The following is a 17,361-nucleotide window of genomic DNA, read 5'->3' on the forward strand; positions in this document are numbered from 1 at the left end:
TTCTGCATCCCTGTCCTTAGCGCTGCCCAGGGACCAGCCGCCTGGGAAGTCTGAGCTAGTTCCTGGAGCTAGGGCTGGTGTTGGCATCAAGGGTCAGTGCATGGCTCTGATGGTGCCTCTCCCACCCTGGCAGCACACGGAGGCTTTGCTCTACGGCTTCCAGTCCATCGCTGAGACGATCGACGTGAACTACTCCGATGTGGTGCCAGGGCTGATTGGCCTCATTCCCCGCATCAGCATCAGCAACGTGCAGCTTGCTGACACCGTCATGTTCACTATCGGTAAGGCCCTTGTTCACACACAGGGTGGGGAGGGGGAGCCCTTCTGAGGCCATTTCTGCTCAGCAATAACAGTAGTGAAAAGCAAAGCTGAGCATCCCAGGGTGCGGGAGCAGGAGCCCGCAATGCAGTCGTGCTGGCTGATCCCATCTGTGTGTGCAGGGGCTCTGTCGGAATGGCTGGCTGATCACCCCGTCATGATTAACAACGTGCTGCCACTGGTGCTCCAAGCCTTGGGCAACCCTGAGCTCTCCATCTCCAGCGTGTCCACGCTGAAGAAGATCTGTCGGGAATGCAAGTACGACCTGCCGCCCTATGCTGCCAACATTGTCGCTGTGTCACAGGTAGGAGCTGGGTGCAGATGGATGTGTGGTGGTGACCTGGGATGTGCACTGTGCATACCCTTTCCTCTGCAAGGATCAGGGCAGGGGGATGCCAAGCAGCAGCTCGGGGCATCTTGCTTGGTGTGAGGAACTTGTCTGTCCTGTTCCTAGGCCAACAGACCCAGGTGGCAGGCCCTGTGTCCTGCTGTGAATGCAGAAATGATGGGCAGTGGCAGACACAACTGCCAGGGGGTCTACTGGGGTTGCACGTGGACATCTGTCCTTTGTTTGTCTTGTTGGGAGCAGACTGGGCTGGTCCCTGCAGTGCTGGATCAGCTTGTCCCAGGGTCCTTCTTGGCTCTCAAGATCTGGGGCAGATGGGTCTCAGAGTCACGAGCTGCTAGGAGGAGGGCTGGGCTTGGGTGAGCTGCCAGGGTGTGTGTAAGGGCAGAGAGGGGCTGGTGGAGGGCATGAGTGCTTTTAGAGCTTGGGGGATGCTGTCAGCAGACTAATGAAGCCCTGGCTCCTTGAGCTGTCCTGCAGCAGCACCTGGCCAAGCCACGGGCTCCCTTTGCTGGGTGGGCTGGCTGGGGGAGAACTTACCAGGGGACAAGGATTTCGCTCTGTGCCTGTGGCACGTTGTGGGCAGTGCATGTCTCTTATCTGCCCACAGTGGTGTTGGTTATGTTGACCTCCTGCATCAGTCCTGCCTCCTGGCAGAGAAAGGGCTGTCTGTGCCACTCACCCTGCTCTTTCTCTCTCCCCTTCCTTTTGGCAGGAGGTGTTGATGAAGCAGATTCACAAGGTAAGAGGGGCTGGCTCACACCTCTGGCTGGTTCTGCTTGCCCCCGCTGTGTACCCCATAGTCACACCTAGCTGAAGACATGAGGGGTGCCATCACAAGTTGGGCTGGCCCCAGAGAAGAGCTAAGCACTGCAGCCGCAGTGTGTGGAGCCAGGAGTAACTGCTGGGCTCCCATTGCATGTGGGCTGGGGTCATGCTGGAGGATATATCTCCATAGAGAGAGAAGGCCCTGGGGGGAGGCTTAACTCTAGCAGTTCCCAGTCCCTGAAAGCCCAGTGATGCTGAGACAGCAGGCATGTCTTCAAGAGGAAAAAGAAGGGAGATAAGTGTGGGGACAGAGCCTACGCAGGCTATGCCTGTGACCAGACTGGGGTGGGATGCTTGACCTCAGAGGGGCCGAGACAGGATGGTATGCCAAGGAAAGGCAATCAGTGCCAGCGTGGAGATCCCTGGGCACCAACTGGTCTTTCAGTTGCTGGGAAGAGGCCAAGTGTGCTGGTGGCAGAGTGCCTGATCCGTGGGTTTGCCATGCTGGCAGGGAGCTGCTCCCCTCTCCTGCAGTGAGATGCAACAAGGGTGACCCAGATAGAGCAGCTCAGGAGCTGCAGCACACCAGGGTCCTGGCTGCTGCCTTAGCTAGTGTGCATGTTAGGTTGTACCTGAGACTGCAGGCTGGGCGGTGACCTGACCCATTGTGTCTCCTCTCTGTCCCAGACGAGTCAGTGCATGTGGCTGATGCAGGCTCTTGGTTTCCTGCTCTCTGCACTGCAAGTGGAAGAGATCCTGAAGAACCTGCACTCCCTGATCACCCCCTACATCCAGCAGCTGGAAAAGCTGGCTGATGAAACAGTAAGTGCCTGTGTGCTGCCTCCGTGCAGAATGGGCTTCTCTTGCTGACTCTAGGGCTGTTGTGTTGAAACAACAGTCTTCAACATGAGCTCAAGAGAGGGCAGTGCAGGGAACTCCTCTCTGGCACTTTGCCTCTGCAGTCATGGTTTCTCAGGATCCTAAATGCATGACTATGATTAAGCAGCATGGTTTTTGGCTTTATTTTTCCTGGCAGCCCAATCCCTCCAACAAGCTGGCCATCATCCACATCCTGGGTCTGCTGTCCAACCTCTTCACCACCCTAGACATCAGCCACCACGATGATGACCACGAAAGCACTGAAGTCAAGAAACTTCCAGTGCAGCAAGGACCCAACCCAGTGAGTAGAGCTTGTTGCTTTTTGCCACAGCCTGGCTGAAGCCTTGCTATTCACTGCTGGTGCCAGGAGAGGGGGGTTAATGGGGAATGCAGTGTGTACCATGAAGAGGGTAGTGCCAATGCATTCACCTGAAACAGCTCCTTTAGCTCATCCCACCACTCCTGAGGTGGGCAGAGGTGACCTGCAGGGTCCCTCTTGGCTGGGTGCTGCACTGGAGGACAGCCTGGCACTGTGACCTGTTCCAGGCTGCTTCAGCAGGGAAGAAAGCTGTCCATTTTTGGAGAGGGGAGGAGGCAGTGGTCCCTGAAGGTTTGTGTCCAAGCCATGCTTAGTTTTGAATCTCCCCTTCCTGGTGCTGTGGGGACCAGTTCTCTTCAGTGCCTCTTGTTCTTTGCAGGTGGTGGTGGTTCTGCAGCAAGTCTTCCAGCTCATACAGAAGGTTCTCAGCAAGTGGATGAATGATGCCCAGGTGGTGGAGGTAACCAGGCTCCTCCTGGGTACTGCCTGCAGCTCTGCTACTCCTTGCTGCCCTGAACTGGGGACAGCAAAGGACAGACTCTGAGTGATGCCCTGTAACAGGGATGTCTTGCTTGGTTGTCCAGACCAGTGCTATCACCAGCAGTGTGCAGCCATTCTAGTCTGTCTTGTGCTCTTATCAGCCCCACTCCTCCAGTTACAGGGGCCCTACCATGAGCAGGCAGATGGGGGTCTACCAAACCTGTGTTCCCTAAGAGGAGACCTCTCCTCTGACCTGGACCTGTGTCTTCTGGTGTTTCTCCAGTCCTCTCAGTCCAGTAATGCCCATGTGCGGCATCGCACCATCCACATTCCCCTGGCCCTCAGGGAGACTTCCTGCTGCAGTAGGAAGGGTGTTTTCTGATCTCTGGGAGCATCCTGTGCTGCAAGGCAGGGCAGCAGTACCAGAGCAGGTCTGAGCCCTCTGTCTGGGTGATCCCCATCCCCACTGCCAGCTCTTCCCTCCCCTGGGACCCGTCCATCAAGCCTTGTCCCCCAGAAGAGGTCGCCCGATGCCCATTTCTCAGAGCAGCCCCCCTTCTCCCGCAGTCCGTCTGTGCCATCTTTGAGAAGTCCGTGAAGACCCTCCTGGATGATTTTGCCCCCATGGTGCCTCAGCTGTGTGAGATGCTGGGGCAGATGTACAGCACCATTCCCCAGGCCTCTGCCATCGACCTCACCCGGCAGGTACGGAGCTGAGCTCAGGGCTGGGGCTGCTGCTCCCCAGGGGGTTGGAGATGTACAAGGCTAACAGCAGCTTGAGTTCTTCTCTCTGTCTTGCAGCTGGTTCACATCTTTGCCCATGAGCCTGCCCACTTCCCTCCCATCAAGGCCCTCTTCTTGCTCGTTACCTCAGTCACGCTGACCCTCTTCCAGCAAGGTACGTAGGATCAACCCTTCTTCACGCTGGGGCTGTTGTCAGGCTGTTGCATGCATGGAGTCTGGAGGCGTCTTACCAGGAATGGCTGTTTTCACTCCTAGCTAAGCTAATGGGGCCATCTCTGTTTCTTGGATTCATCCCAACCCCTGGAAGGTGGGTACCTTCCCTGCAGGGCAGCAGAAGCAGGAAACCCCTGGGTGAGATGCTGTACTGCTGTGACAACCCTGCTTCTGCAGCAGGGCTGGGTGTCCCATGCTGCAGGGCTCGAGCTGGAGTTCCAGTCCCGCTGGGCAGGGAGGCTGCGCTTCCCAGGAGATCCAGGGGCTCCTCCAGGAGCCAGTGCTGTTTGTAGTGGCCAGGAATCAAGCCCTTGCATGACCAGGAGGATGTGTGTGTGAACATCTGGGAAACGACCTCTTCAGAGTCACTGCTGTGATGCTGAGGATGCTGGTATCCTCCCCCAGGGCAGGGTCTCTCTTCAGCTCACTGCACACCCTACAAAAAGCAAATGGGGGTTAGGACAGGCCCCTCCGCACCATGGCTCCCCTCAGCCTCTTGGTGACGTGCCCTGGGACAGGGACAAATGTATGTTGGAGCTGCTGGCTCTGGTTCTTCAGCACCTCTGTATGCAGTCCCCAAGGGTTCTTGTCCTTTGCTGACAGCCGGATGCTGGGTGGGGTGATGCTGTCCCCCTGTACAAGGCTCAGAGCTCTGTAGGGAGGCTGGGGAGGTGTGAGTACCCCTGCTTCATCATCACACCATGGTCCGAGCAAACCCTACTGCACTGAGGTGTCACTGGGGTCAGTGGCAGGCAAGCTGGGCTTACCTGGAGATCAGGTCCCTGCTTGTGCCAGTGGTGTGTGGATGTGTCTGCACTGAAACCCTTTGGCTCGGTGCCTGGGGAGGCGGCGATGCCTCCGTGCAGGAGCAGGCATATCTGCAGGAGGAAAGGGGAGAGCACAGAGCCTGAGCTGTGCCAACGCTTGGATGCAAGCTTTGCTCATGCAAGCGGCCATGCAGCTCACTCTGTGCCCAGGGCTGTGTGCTCCCACCCACCCCATGGGTCCCATTGAGGGGGTGGCCAGGCCTGAGGAGGGTGAGCCCCTTCTGCTGAGCCCACGGGCAACAGGAGACGGGGTAATGCCTGACCCCACGGGGTCCAAGACGTGTCTGTGCACAGTGGGATGCCAAGGTAGGGCGAGTGGTGCTGGCATGGAGATCTCTGGGCACTGAACTGCTCTCTCCCAGGAGGATGCTGGAGGACACCTCCAGGAGGATCCTGGACTCAGGGTCTTGGAGAACATCTGGGAACAGGGTGGGAGGGTGACTGTGCCAGGGGCTCCTGAGCAGCTAGTGCTGGTGACAAGCATGTGCACGTCTGAGCCCGGCTGGGCCTGTCAAGCGTTTGCTGAGGTGCTGTCGTTCACTTGCAGTTATCTTCCAGGACCAAACAGTGCTCTGAAGACACCCGCTCGGTCCCCCCAGTGCAAAAAGCTCTAATTCTCCTTGTGGAGATGGTGCCCAGCTAGCCCCTGCTCCTCCTTCTCTTCCTCCCCAAGGACACGAAGATCTCCTCCTTGGCTCTGCAGCACTCAGGTGCTAGCTGGAGGCCCTGGGGCTTCAGACCCTTTCCTTTGCAGTTTCTTTCTGTTCTTGGGTTCTCCAAGTTTCATGATTTTTTGTATGTTTTGTTTCTTTAACTTGCTTCAAGCTGCTCATGTTGCCCATCCCTTTCCCCACACACCCCTCCTCCCTTACACTCCTGTTTTCACTTGTAAATTCTTTCTGTATCACATAACTATATGATGTTGAGTTGCTGTTTGTATGATTTTTCTCTTAAGTTACATCTTTATTATATTTTAGGGCCCAGGGATCATCCTGATATTGTTGATTCATTTATGCAACTCCTGGCACAGGTGTGTTTTAGTTTCTTATTCATTCACTTTCTGTTCTCTCTCTTTCTCTTTTTAATTCGATTTAAACCTATTTTTAGCTTTCTGTTGACAACGTTTTTTTTTCCTTTTAGTTGAATATCGAGTTTCTCCATCTGTTTCCGTGGAAGTTGAAAACAAAACATTCTCCTTTAGTTCTGGGTCCGCACCATCCCCAGGGCAGTGCCCTCCTCTGCAGGGCAGCCTCCAGCTGCCACCCCCTTGCCTTGCCAAAGCCTATGCGGGGTGCTTGGGGCTGATGCCTTGGTTACCCTTTGGTGACAGACAAATTAGAGCATTAAGTGGATGTTTCCTGATCTATTTACCTGCCCTGTGATGGGTCCTTTGGAGTGGGGATGGGCTGAGCTGGCTGCTTTGCCCCTGATCCAGTGGGGAAGCCCATACTCATGGTAGCAGGCAGCTGCCAGGGTTTGGGTCTGAGCAATGTGGTTGTGATGGCATCTGAACCTGCCAGGGTGCCACACTGCCTCCCACCCCTGCAGCCTCTCGGGGTGCTGGCAGCTCCTGTGCTGCTGGCTTGGCGATGCGCGGGGATGGTTTGCATTGGTGTGGTGCGGGCTGGCTCATGGGGCTGGCACTTCTGTCACCAATGGTGTTGGTGGACAGGCAGGGCCACTGCTATGCTGTGTGTTGGGAGCAGCGGGAGCCCAGCGTGCTCCTCAGCTTGCTGCAGCACCTGGGAGAGAAGCCCGGATATCCTCGATGTACTCGGTGCCCCATCAGAGATGCTTCCCCTGGCACCTACCCAGAAGGTGTGTTGGTGGTGAGGAGGAGCCCCAGAGAGTCACTTTCTGCTTCATTTCTGTAATAGTGGGACCTCTAAATACATGGTCCCCCAATGGCTGTGCAGGAGCACCCACCCAGGCAGCTGCAGAGCTGTGGCCATCCTGCCCTTGCTGGCAGCCCGGGAAGGATGCCCAGCATGTCTGAGTGGTAAGCTGTGAGACCCCTCCAGAAGTTGTTTGGTTCTTGTGTGGGTCTTGTGGGGTGGAGTGGGCAAGGGGGCTGCACTTCACTGCCCCGCAGCGCCTCCAGACAATGTTTGCTCCTCACAGGTCTCACTTTGATGCCCAGATTCTGCTGAAACCTACTGCATCTCACCAGACATATTGCAGCATTTCTCCTCTGCTTTTCAACTTGAAAGATGTAACATGATTTAGGTTATCAGCTTTTGCTGGTGCTGGTTTTGGAAGCTGTGACCTTCTAACAAGGGTTTTGAATGTGATGGATGGTCAATGGGTCTGTGCATGAGGTTCATGGAGGTGTCCTCCCAAGCCACTCAGTGTGGCAGGACCTCTGCTTGAGCACTGTACTCAGTTTGAGGCACAACACTTCTGTAGGTACAGACTAGAGAGCACAGAGAAAAGTGTCAGGGAAGATGAGCATCTTGTACACATGGTGAGGAGGAAAGGCTGATGAGAGCCTGATGAGCTACAAGTCTTAGAGTGTGTAAAAGGTAATGTTCCAGTCATAGGTAAACAACCCTTTTCTGTTCCTTGAGTGGGACAAACAGGACACAGGACAGGACAGGACAGGAGGAAATAAAGGAAAAAGATCCAGGTCAGGCAGTAGGAGGTCTTTCCAAGAGTGCAGGGAAGCACTGGAAGGTCACTTGGAGAGCTGCTGTTGCTCAGAGGGCTTGAAAGGTCTCAACAAGCCTTGTTGCTCTTGGAGGGCAGGCAGAGGTGATCTTGTCAGGGGGTAGAACATGAGGTGACCCTGAGAGACTCTTTTAAGGCTATTTGTTGTTTCTTTGGAAAGTGCTGAATTTCTTTCTGGCTTGGGGTCCTTTTCTGTGTCTGGACACGGCACATTTGTGCTCTCTTGGAGAGAAAGTGCAACCATGCTGCCACTTCCATGGGGTGTGCTGGGAAAGCAAACACCACCCATCCTGGCTGCTGGGAAGCTGTTACACACTGCCCTCATGGGTGTGATCTGCAGGCAGTGCTGTGCCTGCAAGCTGGCAGCTGGCCTGGTCTCCAGTGTGCCTATCTCCGCACAGCTTGCATCCTTCAGAGGCTCTGCTGCAGGAGCAGCTCAGAGGCTTCTACTTCTGCAGCTTTTCTTCTTGGATCACTGCAAGACTGCTGCCAGCCCACCACCACGCAGTCAAGACCTGATGTTTTCTTGGGCCTTTTAATGCCAGCAACCCCATGGAAACCAAAGGATCCCATCCCTGTCCTCTCTCCACACACACAGAGGACTTTTTTCAAGGTTTCCTCCTCTTCCTTAGCCTGTCTCTCTTCCCAGGCTGATGATCTGGCAGGGTGCTTTGAAACCCATCAAGAAGTGGCCTCACCATCCCTGCTTGGCTCCTTGCTTTCAAGACTTCAAGAGGTGTCTGACAGCAGAGGTGGGTCTAGCCAGTGTTCTAGAGAAGACTCTGGAAAAGTCTCTGCAGTGTTGCTGTTGAGCATTTGTAGATCATAGAATCATAGAATGGTTAGGGTTGGAAAGGACCTTAAGATCATCCAGTTCCTACCCCCTGCCATGGGCAGGGATATCTCACTCTAGACCATGTCACCCAAGGCTCTGTCCAACCTGGCCTTGAACACTGCCATGGATGGGGCATTTACCACTTCTTTGGGCATCCCATTCCAGTGCCTCACCACCCTCACAGTAAAGAACTTCTCCTTAGATCTAACCTGAACTTCCCCTGTTTAAGTTTAAACCTGTTACCCCTCTACAGTCCCTAATGAAGAGTCCCTCCCCGGCATCCCTATAGGCCCCCTTCAGATACTGGAAGGCTGCTATGAGGTCTCCACGCAGCCTTCTCTTCTCCAGGCTGAACACCCCCAACTTTCTCAGCCTGTCTTCATACGGGAGGTGCTCCAGTCCCCTGATCATCCTCGTGGCCTCCTCTGGACTTGTTCCAACAGTTCCATGTCCTTTTCATGTTGAGGACACCAGAACTGCACACAGTACTCCAGGTGAGGTCTCACAAGAGCAGAGCAGAGGGGCAGGATCACCTCCCTCGACCTGTTGGTCACGCTCCTTTTGATGCAGCCCAGGATACGGTTGGCTTTCTGGGCTTTGAGCACACGCTGCCTGCTCATGTTCATTTTCTCATCAACCAACACCCCAAGTCCTCTGCAGGGCTGCTCTGAATCTCTTCTCTGCCCAACCTGTAGCTGTGCTTGGGATTGCTCTGACCCAGCTGTAGAGCCTTGCACTTGGCTTGGTTGATCTAAGGATTAAAGTCAGAGAGAACCACAGATCTCTTCATATCCAATTTTGACATGGTGGGGTCTGTATTTCATCCCAGCCTGTTCAGCCTGTGGTGCCCTTGGCAAAGTAATGCATTTTCCAGAGCAGCAGCAGTTTTGGACCCAAGAATGCATCAAGGTGGAGACTTTCCCACTTCCCTGATCATCTGCTCCTGCTGTCGATCACCCTGGTGGAAATACCATCTTCCTTGCCTGGTTTCTCCTTGCAGGCAGTAGTTTTGTCTTTTCTACCAGCAAGTACTCTTTTATCTTCTGATAACTCACATCTTACCACCCGATAGCAGCACATCAGCCCTCTGCCACCAGCTCACAGGGAGCCATCTCTCTGTGTAGCAGGATTTCAGTTGATTTTACAGTATATTTCTTTGGGCTTGGTTGCAGCCTGTGGCACTGTCCAGATGGTGCAGCTGATCATTTTGCCACTGTGTTAATTGGCAATCCATCCTTGACATCCTCTGATCATGAGAACATGCTTCTTAAACCAAATCTCTTATAGATGCTGGAGATCCTGTAGATGTTGTTGCTACTCAAAGCTAAGTATAAAATAACCAGCCTGCCTTAAGGCTGCATGGAGCGGTGCCAGCACCCTTTGCAGTGAGATCTGTCCTCAGCTGCTCCCCTCCTGCCTCTGCTGTGTGCTGGGAATGGTGCAGAGCATTGCTGCTGCTGTGCCCAAGTGAGCATCCTGCTTGGAGGGCGGCAGGGCTCAGTGCTGCCTACACAGCCAGAGCACCTATGCCCAGGACCACACAGCAGTGACGGCTGGGGCTGCACCCAGGTCTGCATCAGCACAGCTAGGCAGGTTCTGGTGTCTGGGAGCTCTCACCTACTCCCTGGCCAGCAAACATCACTCATGTGTGTGCTCCCAGTTGCAGGTAGGATTTCCCCACTGGGGTTGCAGGCACATCCATGCAGCCCCAACAGGGAACCATACTGGCATGGACCTGTGGGGGCACTGGTGACCTCCCCTGACCAGGAGCCTCAGGGCAGGCTGGGTGAGCAGGTCCTTGCCAGGCAGAAGATGCAGGACTGACCTTTGGTGGTGGCACAGCCAACGCTGTCCCCTGCCTCCTTCCTTTCCTGAGCTGGATGCAACAGTCCTTGAGCTCTCCACCACACCTGCTCCAGCCAGAGTCCTAGAGTCCCATGGAGGACACAGGCTTGGCATCTTCCATCCCTGGTGGGCAGGCACTGACTGCTCCTCTCTAAACCTGGTGCCTGGCCAAGCTCAGATGCCTTTTCCAAAGCTGGAGGCTCTTCTCCACCGGGCTTACGGTCTGGGAAGAGGTGGTGGTGCCAGACACAAGGCCTTGGTCTGTTTGTTCTGGAGATCTGCAGGAGGTGGCAGTGCAGCCCCCCACTGTCCCCTATCTGCTGGAGGAGTGGGGTTTGGTGTCCCTTCCATGCCTGCCTGCCTCTGAAGAACTGGACATAGAAGAGCTTGCTCTGAAGACCTGTTTGGGGTCTCCTAGCCACTGTGGAGAAGAACCCAATGTCCTTTATGTGGCAGCCTGCAGGACAGCCCTTGCAGGAGAGCCAATGCCTACCTCTGCAGTGGCTGCTGCAGCAGAGGATGTGAGGGTATGTTTGAAAGCATTTAAAGACCTGTCCTCATCCCAGAACATGTGAGCAGAGCTGCTCTGGCAGGAGTAAAAGGCCCCTGAGCTGAAGCAGGGTTCCTGTTGCTGGGGAAGAGCACTGGGACCTAGCCAGTGCTCCTTGCTAATGGGAGAAGCTGCACAGGGCCCCATCTCACGGGGTAAACAACATCTCTCTCTGAATTAGACGTGTACATGTGTGCTCAGATTGGGCTTGCACTCCGTGCTCCCTTGGTGGAGTTGTCTTACGGGAAGGAGCCCTCCCAGTACTGGCACACTTCCTCTGTGGTACCGATGAAGAGAGGAGCAGATGCTGCAGTGAGTCTGCAGGAGAGCTTGAGGGGCTCTGCCTGCCGTGGGTCTGGTTTGGCCAGGAGAAGCACCCTGCAGGTAGGTGTCAACCTGAGCGTGTTGGGAGACTCTTGTGCCAGCTGAACAGTCCTGCAGTGTGCAGGACTCAGATTTAAACCCTTGGGTGGGCAGGGTGAAGGAACCTGCAGCTGAGTGGTATCTCAGGGGTCAGCTGCCCTTGTATGCTGCTGGGGAGAGGCTTGGGGTCACCACTCCGGAGCCCACTACCCCAACAGTCTCCCATGGCTCGGACTGCAGTGTCTTTTGCAAGCATTTGTCTGGAGTGGGCCAACTGAACAGCAACAGCCACGATGAGTAGATGTTTCTAGACCATTGACCAGGCACTAGCTACCCTTCCAGTGTTGGTGCTAGCACGTCAAGAGGGCTGGTGCACAGTCTGTGTATATATACACACAGGTATAAGTGGCCCCTGATCGCCCCTGTGAAGGTCTTCACTTGTATCTGGTGTGCCAGATCTGCCTGTATAGTGATGCTTCAGTAGCCAAACCCGAGTCCTCTCTTTCAGTGTGTATAGGGTCAGAAAGGAGATGGGGCAACACTGAAACCTGCAACTCAGCTTCTTGGGTCTCCAGCATATGTTCTCTGCACTGGGCAGATGGCCATGGGCTTTCCCTTTGAAGAAGGGGTGGGAAATTGGTCTATTTTGTTCCAAGTAGAGACCACGGCTGTGGGCAGATGGCCATGCATCCTGGGTGCTGCTGGCTAAAAGCTGTCACTGCTTTTATTTGAGGGGAGCAGTCTCAGTGGTCAGTAACTAGCCCCGCACACAGCTCAGCCCAAAGGCTGCCTGCCTGATATCCTGCTCTTTGTGCTCCAGGCACAGAGCAGGGCCACTGACTGCTGTCCCCAGTGTCACAGTGACAGCAGGGCAGGGGGCATGGCTGCCATCCCCAGTGCTGGCCTGCAGCAGTGGGCATGGTGGCATGGTGGTGAGGGCACAGACGTGGCTGCCTTACATAGCAGGATCACTGTGGCAGGGCTGAAACCCTTCCCATGGAGTGGAAGGTTCAGGCTAAAACATTTCTGTCCAGTAACTGCCCAGTGCCAGCACAGGGCAGGACAAGCCACTGCATGAGATGCCACAGCTTGGGGTGTCCCCAACAGCAGTGCTTGGCCCCTAACAGGGCTGGTAGGATCACATAACAAAGTGTTTCTGATCTCAAGAGTTGCTCCTCAGGAACCACGAGGCAGCGCTGGCATCTCCTTGTCATTTGTGCTCAAGCAGAGTGAGCTGCTGGCCCAGTCTGGGGTTACCACTTGAGCCAGTTGCTGTGACCCCATGGATGCCAGTGTCTTCAAGAGGAGAGCAGCAAAGCACACATGTGGCTGGTCTCTGCATGGCCACTGCCTGGTTCTGGCGGCACAGGCGTCGTGTCCCATCTCTCTCCAAAGTGTTTGTGTGCATACTGCCCACCGTGGCATTTATCCTCGGGTCTTGGGGTCGGTAGACTCTGAGTGTAGCAAACTGCCTGGCTGTTTGATTGACACTTTTTGGGAGGGTGGGGAGAAGTGATGGTTTCCTGCTGTACTGTGTGAATCTGCCGTTTATCCCGGCTGTGCACAGGTAAGTGTGCATCCAGGCAGAGGCTGTCTGGGGCACTGGGCTCCTCGGAGGCTTCCTGGCTGCCTCTGCAGCGCTGGGTTTATGCTGCTTGTCTGTGTGCCTTGCAGGCTCTGAAAAGGAAGCCGGACCTCTTCCTGTGTAGCAACCTGGATGTCAAAGCAGTGTTTCAGTGTGGTGAGTACCACGCTCCAAATCACTCTGCAGAGAAGCCAGGCCCACTCCTCTGGAGCTGGCACAGACCAGCCAGGGGTAGGGGACCACAGGGCTGATTTGGGATGGCATGTAGGGTTTCTGGCTGCTAACCTGAGCAATTTCTGCCTTCAGGTGTCCTTTCACTCAAGTTCCCAGAGGCCCCAACAGTCAAAGCATCCTGTGGCTTTTTTGTGAGTATCCTGGCATCGTATAGCCCCCCCAGGAGCTGGGAGGGCAGGAGCAGGGCTGAAGGTTGGCTATGGAGCCTGCTATGGCACTGATCGGGCTGGACTCTGTGTTGCAGACAGAGCTGCTGCCCCGCTGCGGAGAGATCGCCCCCGTGGGACAGGTCGTGCATGAGAATGGCAAAGTGCTGCTGCAGGCAGTGCTGGAGGTGAGAGATGCCAGGGTCACAGAGCTTTGGGCTCTATTCCTGAGCAGCATCTTTGCTGAGCTGTGATCAGGCAGCCCAGCAGTATGGGTGGGTGCAGGCAGGGTGACAGGGTCTGTCTGCTCTGTGGCAGGGTGTCGGTGGCCAGGCTTCCCGCAGCCTCATGGATCACTTCGCAGAAATCCTCTTTGCCTTGAACAAGCACTGCTTCAGCTACCTGAGCGTCTGGATCAAGGAAGCCATGCAGGAGGATGGCTTTCCCTCGGCTCGTGTCAGCCCTGAGCAGAAGGAGACCTTCAGTCAGCAGATCCTCAGGTTTGTGTGCCCTCACTGTGGCAGCTGTGTCCCACAGGATGTGGTGGGCCTGACCCCCTCTGTGTGGCCTCATGCATCCCTCCTGCTTCATTTTTGTCCTCTCCCTCCGTCTTAGCAGAGAGCGTGTGAACAAGCGGCGAGTGAAGGAGATGGTGAAGGAGTTCACCCTGCTGTGCCGAGGGCTGCATGGCACAGAGTACACAGCAGACTACTGAGCAACTGGCCAGGACCGTGGACAATTTGCCTGGACCAGCTCTTCCCTGCAAGGAAGTCCCCTCATCCGCCCCACCCTGCTGCAGTACGGCTCATAGAATAACCCTCCACCTAGAATTAACCCACTCAGGACGCTCCTCAGCTAGATTTGGTGGCTGCATCTCGTTGTCAGCATCTTTGTTCCCCCCAGCATGCTCCCCCCTCGCAGGGGACAGGAGTGCCGGCGGCAGGAGGCGGCAACAGGGAGGAGGAAGCCTGGGCAGGACTGCCCCGCACCCGGGCTACCAGCCCTTCCCTGGCACTTCCCCGTGGGTGCCCATGCCCGCAGCGGGGAGGCTGCCCCTGTGCCCATGGCAGTGGCTGGCTGGGCAGGGGGGGTTGCCCCCTGCTTTTATTTGTATGTGTGTGGTTGGGAGGGGGGAGGCCCTGCACCTAATTATATTAAGAATATTTCTATGTTGTGGCTGTCCTTATTGTGGTGACTGGACTTTGCCTGCATCTTGCCTCTAGGGAGGAGGCTAGTGGAGGCACCTGTATCAAGGCTGGGGTGCCTCAAAGCCTCCTGTCCCTCCTGGCTAATGGGAGGGATGCAAAAGCAGCCCATACATGCTTCCCATGCTCTCCTGCCTGGCATGGAGTAGGAACAGTCCTGCCCCACATGAAGGGTGACGCTCCATCCCCACTGAATATGGGGTCCTCCCTGCAGTACAGTATGTGTGTGCCTCACTCTTCCTCAGATCAGGTGAGGGGCTTGCTCAGTCAGAGCCTTCTCCCTGTTGCCTTAACTCCCCAGCCCAGCTTGTGAACAGGCTTTCATTTCTGGGTGGTCCCAGGTCTGGGCTTCTGTTTTCTTGGCCTGGTTTTAGCTGACGGTCCCAGAGTGGGCTAGGGGATGTCAACAATCTGTGTTTTCACTCTGGGACACTTGGTATCACTCCAGTGTTCCTCAGCCCATGTTTTATTCTAGGACTCACAAGTCCTTTTCAGTTCAGATTCAGTTAGCAGCTGTAGCCTACAAAAGCTTCACTCCCTGGTGCTACAGGCTCGTGCGGAGCAGTGACCTTTCCATGTAGGACCAAAGCTGCCCTGCACTGGGGAGCCCTTGAGGCTGTGTCTGGGCAAAGCACCTTGCCTGGCCCTCCTGCTGTGAGCACCAGGGTGCTGCTGGCATCCTCAGAAACACAGGCAACTCCTGCTCTCCCACCACGGTACTACTGACTGAAGGCTGCATCCAGCACAGGGCCAGATGGTGGCAGATCCAGACTCCTGTGAGACCCCATCGGTCCAACACATGGTGGCAGACCGTGCCTGGGCTCCCACATGGCCCTGCTCCTGGCTGGCTGTCAGCGCTGCTACCGGATCAGGACTGCTCACGCCCCTCGTCCTCGTAGGCAATGGCAATCCCTCGTCGGCCCTGCACAGCCTTGGAAACGGGTGTCTGTCCCAGCTGTTGCTCCAAGCCCTGCCAGCTGCGGGACTCCAGGAAGGAGGCTGTGAGGAGATAGAAAGGGAATTGTTACTGGGAGCACAGAAGGCAGCAGTGCCCCTGCACTGGGGCTCAGCCCCAGCATGAAATCGAATCACAAACCAGCAGGGCTGATCTCTGCAAGAGCATTTGTCTGGTCCCTGCAGGCTAGGGCAGTGCTGGGGGGCAGCTGTGAGGCTGGGGGCTCGCAGAGGTGGGTGGCACGCATCTCCCCCGTGATGAGTGAGAGATCAGGAACGGCCTCTGCTGCAGGAATGGCTGGTGGGAGCTCAACATGTCCATAGGCACCTGTCAGAAAACAGTAACATTAGCCTGGTGCTCACGTCTATCCTCTGGCCAGCTCAGAGCAGCAGGAACTGCAGCCTCCATGCAGGGAAGCAAGGCAGGATGAGCCCCAGGAGGGTGCTGGGAAGCTGGTTTTAGCTATTACCTGGCAGCAGGTCTCGGAAGTCAGTGAGGTAATTCCCTGTCCATTCACGAGCTGGATTACAGGCCAGTTCCAGCTCATAGGGGGTTACAACAGGCCGGTAGAAGTCACTAGAGTCTAGCAAGGAGTTCTGAGCACAGGCCACCAGGACAAAGACATCCACCTCCAGGAAGTTGGCCAACTTGGCAGGGTTTGGCTTCCCCACAGCCAGTGTGTAGCTGCGCTTGCCAGCCCGGCGCAGCAGCTCCCGGAGGTGCTGCAGCACATCCAGGTAGCCTGCCACACCAAGGGTGCCCACCAGGATGCCCACCACTCGGGCATCCCGGGCCCGCTCCACCAGGTAGAGCCGTCGCATCAGGGCACGGTTGACATTGAGGGTCTCCTGGCGGCCACAGTTGGTGGTGGGGTCAAAGGAGCTGAAGGAGCAGCGATTCCAGGTCAGCATGAAGTTGGTAAGGGTCAGGCCCTCGGTGCCCACAAAGAACATGGCACAGTCCTGCAGCCCTCCCGGTGCCTCCACCAGGAACTGGCGACCAAACTGCCGCTCCTCCCCAGGCAGTGCAGGAGCAGGAGGGTCTCCATACACCACCCTGGAGAAGATGACATTGGGATACTCGGGGCACAACTGCTGCTCCAGCTCACCTGAAGGAAGATAGGAGAATAAAACGTCCACAGATGGGACAGCAGATTGGGCTCGAGGAGGGAAATCAAGCCTCACAGCGTGGCCCGCGTGCCTGCTCCCCCTGCGGCAGCTCTGCAGAGAGCAGAGCAGCGCCAGAGGCCCCCTCCCTGACCCCGAGCACTCACCCATCGCATGGGCATAGACCACATCGCTCAGCACCACCACACGACTCTGCCGGTCGGCGTAGAGCTCCCGAAAGGCCTCTGCGCAACGCCCGATATCCAGGGGCTGTTTCCCGAAGATGTGCAGCACAGGGAGCTTCCTGCAGGGGCTGAGGCAGGCCGGGCCGTAGTGCAGCACCGCCTCGGCACACGCGTGCTCCGCGGCCACTTCGTCCACGCAGCAGCTGTGGGGAGAACCCGGTGTCAGACCGGCTCTGCGCCGCCGAGCTCTTCCCACTCCGGCCCTGCCAGGCAGGGGACACGCACCCCGTTCCTGCCCGCAGAGGAATGCCGGGACCCCGCACTGCCCCACACCGACCTGCCGTACGTGGTGTCTCCTAGGACATACACCTCAGCCCCTGTCTCCGCCTCCATCCGGGCCGCCACCGTCGCCGCATCCACCAGGAGCTCGTCCGGCAACTGGAGGGCGACCTGGGGAAGGGGGAAAGGGGGTGAGGCAGCAGGGAGGGGAGACCCGCTGCCCCCGGCCTCCTCCGCCCCCGGCCCCGCTCACCTTGCGGAACCCGCCGTCCCGTACGAAGGCGGCGGCCCGGCCCATCTCGTAGAAGCCGTCGAGGTCACCCCGCGGTGCCGGTGGTGCCGCCGCCGGGCCCAGCTCCCGCCTCAGCACAGCCTCCCCGTCGCTGCTGAAGGCTGTTGCCATGGTGCCGCGGAGCCAGGCGCGCCACACGAGCGCCTCTCAGCCTGCTTCCGGGAGAAGGCCCCGCCCCCCCGGCCGCGAAAATCCCGCCCCTGGTAAAGCGGAGCCTATC

General features: G+C 56.7%; 2 protein-coding genes across 4 annotated transcripts in view; one reads left to right on the forward strand and one right to left on the reverse strand.

Annotated features, from left to right (window-relative positions):
- IPO13 (importin 13) overlaps window positions 1–14,288 on the forward strand; it is a 31,847-nt gene extending 17,559 nt beyond the window's left edge. The window contains exons 7-20 of one of the 3 annotated variants that reach the window (XM_062617288.1): window positions 134–281; window positions 441–622; window positions 1,380–1,406; window positions 2,120–2,254; window positions 2,469–2,612; window positions 3,010–3,090; window positions 3,678–3,815; window positions 3,912–4,008; window positions 5,872–5,924; window positions 12,829–12,895; window positions 13,046–13,104; window positions 13,218–13,307; window positions 13,438–13,619; window positions 13,735–14,288. In XM_062617288.1, coding sequence (XP_062473272.1) covers window positions 134–281; window positions 441–622; window positions 1,380–1,406; window positions 2,120–2,254; window positions 2,469–2,612; window positions 3,010–3,090; window positions 3,678–3,815; window positions 3,912–4,008; window positions 5,872–5,924; window positions 12,829–12,895; window positions 13,046–13,104; window positions 13,218–13,307; window positions 13,438–13,619; window positions 13,735–13,834 — 1,503 coding nt within the window. In that variant the 3' untranslated portion in view covers window positions 13,835–14,288. Of the gene's footprint in view, window positions 1–133; window positions 282–440; window positions 623–1,379; window positions 1,407–2,119; window positions 2,255–2,468; window positions 2,613–3,009; window positions 3,091–3,677; window positions 3,816–3,911; window positions 4,009–5,871; window positions 5,925–12,828; window positions 12,896–13,045; window positions 13,105–13,217; window positions 13,308–13,437; window positions 13,620–13,734 lie in introns of those variants that run through there. The other 2 variants (XM_062617289.1, XR_009964494.1) reach the window with 2 other exon arrangements.
- A 486-nt stretch (window positions 14,289–14,774) lies between these two features.
- Window positions 14,775–17,314, reverse strand: DPH2 (diphthamide biosynthesis 2). The gene is made up of 6 exons (XM_062617290.1): window positions 17,103–17,314; window positions 16,908–17,020; window positions 16,553–16,773; window positions 15,749–16,387; window positions 15,421–15,606; window positions 14,775–15,323 (listed from the first exon to the last, which is right to left on the reverse strand). Exons 1-6 carry the CDS (start codon window positions 17,250–17,252, stop codon window positions 15,193–15,195), a joined length of 1,440 nt encoding a protein of 479 aa, XP_062473274.1. The 5' UTR covers window positions 17,253–17,314; the 3' UTR covers window positions 14,775–15,192.
- Between the last annotated feature and the right edge of the window lie 47 nt (window positions 17,315–17,361).

The sequence above is a fragment of the Pezoporus occidentalis genome, unplaced genomic scaffold, assembly GCF_034315485.1.
Source record: "Pezoporus occidentalis ecotype Australia unplaced genomic scaffold, CSIRO_AGI_Poc_V1 ctg194, whole genome shotgun sequence".
Lineage (NCBI taxonomy): Eukaryota > Metazoa > Chordata > Aves > Psittaciformes > Psittacidae > Pezoporus > Pezoporus occidentalis.

What these genes read in the sequence shown, in the direction of transcription:
- DPH2 (XM_062617290.1), bottom strand. Translation starts at nt 17,252, where the DNA reads ATGGCAACAGCCTTCAGCAGCGACGGGGAGGCTGTGCTGAGGCGGGAG. An exon ending in GGGACGGCGGGTTCCGCAAG is followed by an intron (nt 17,021 to 17,102) that starts GTGAGCGGGGCC and finishes CCCCTTCCCCAG; the next exon opens with GTCGCCCTCCAGTTGCCGGA. An exon ending in GGTCTATGCCCATGCGATGG is followed by an intron (nt 16,388 to 16,552) that starts GTGAGTGCTCGG and finishes ATCTTCCTTCAG; the next exon opens with GTGAGCTGGAGCAGCAGTTG.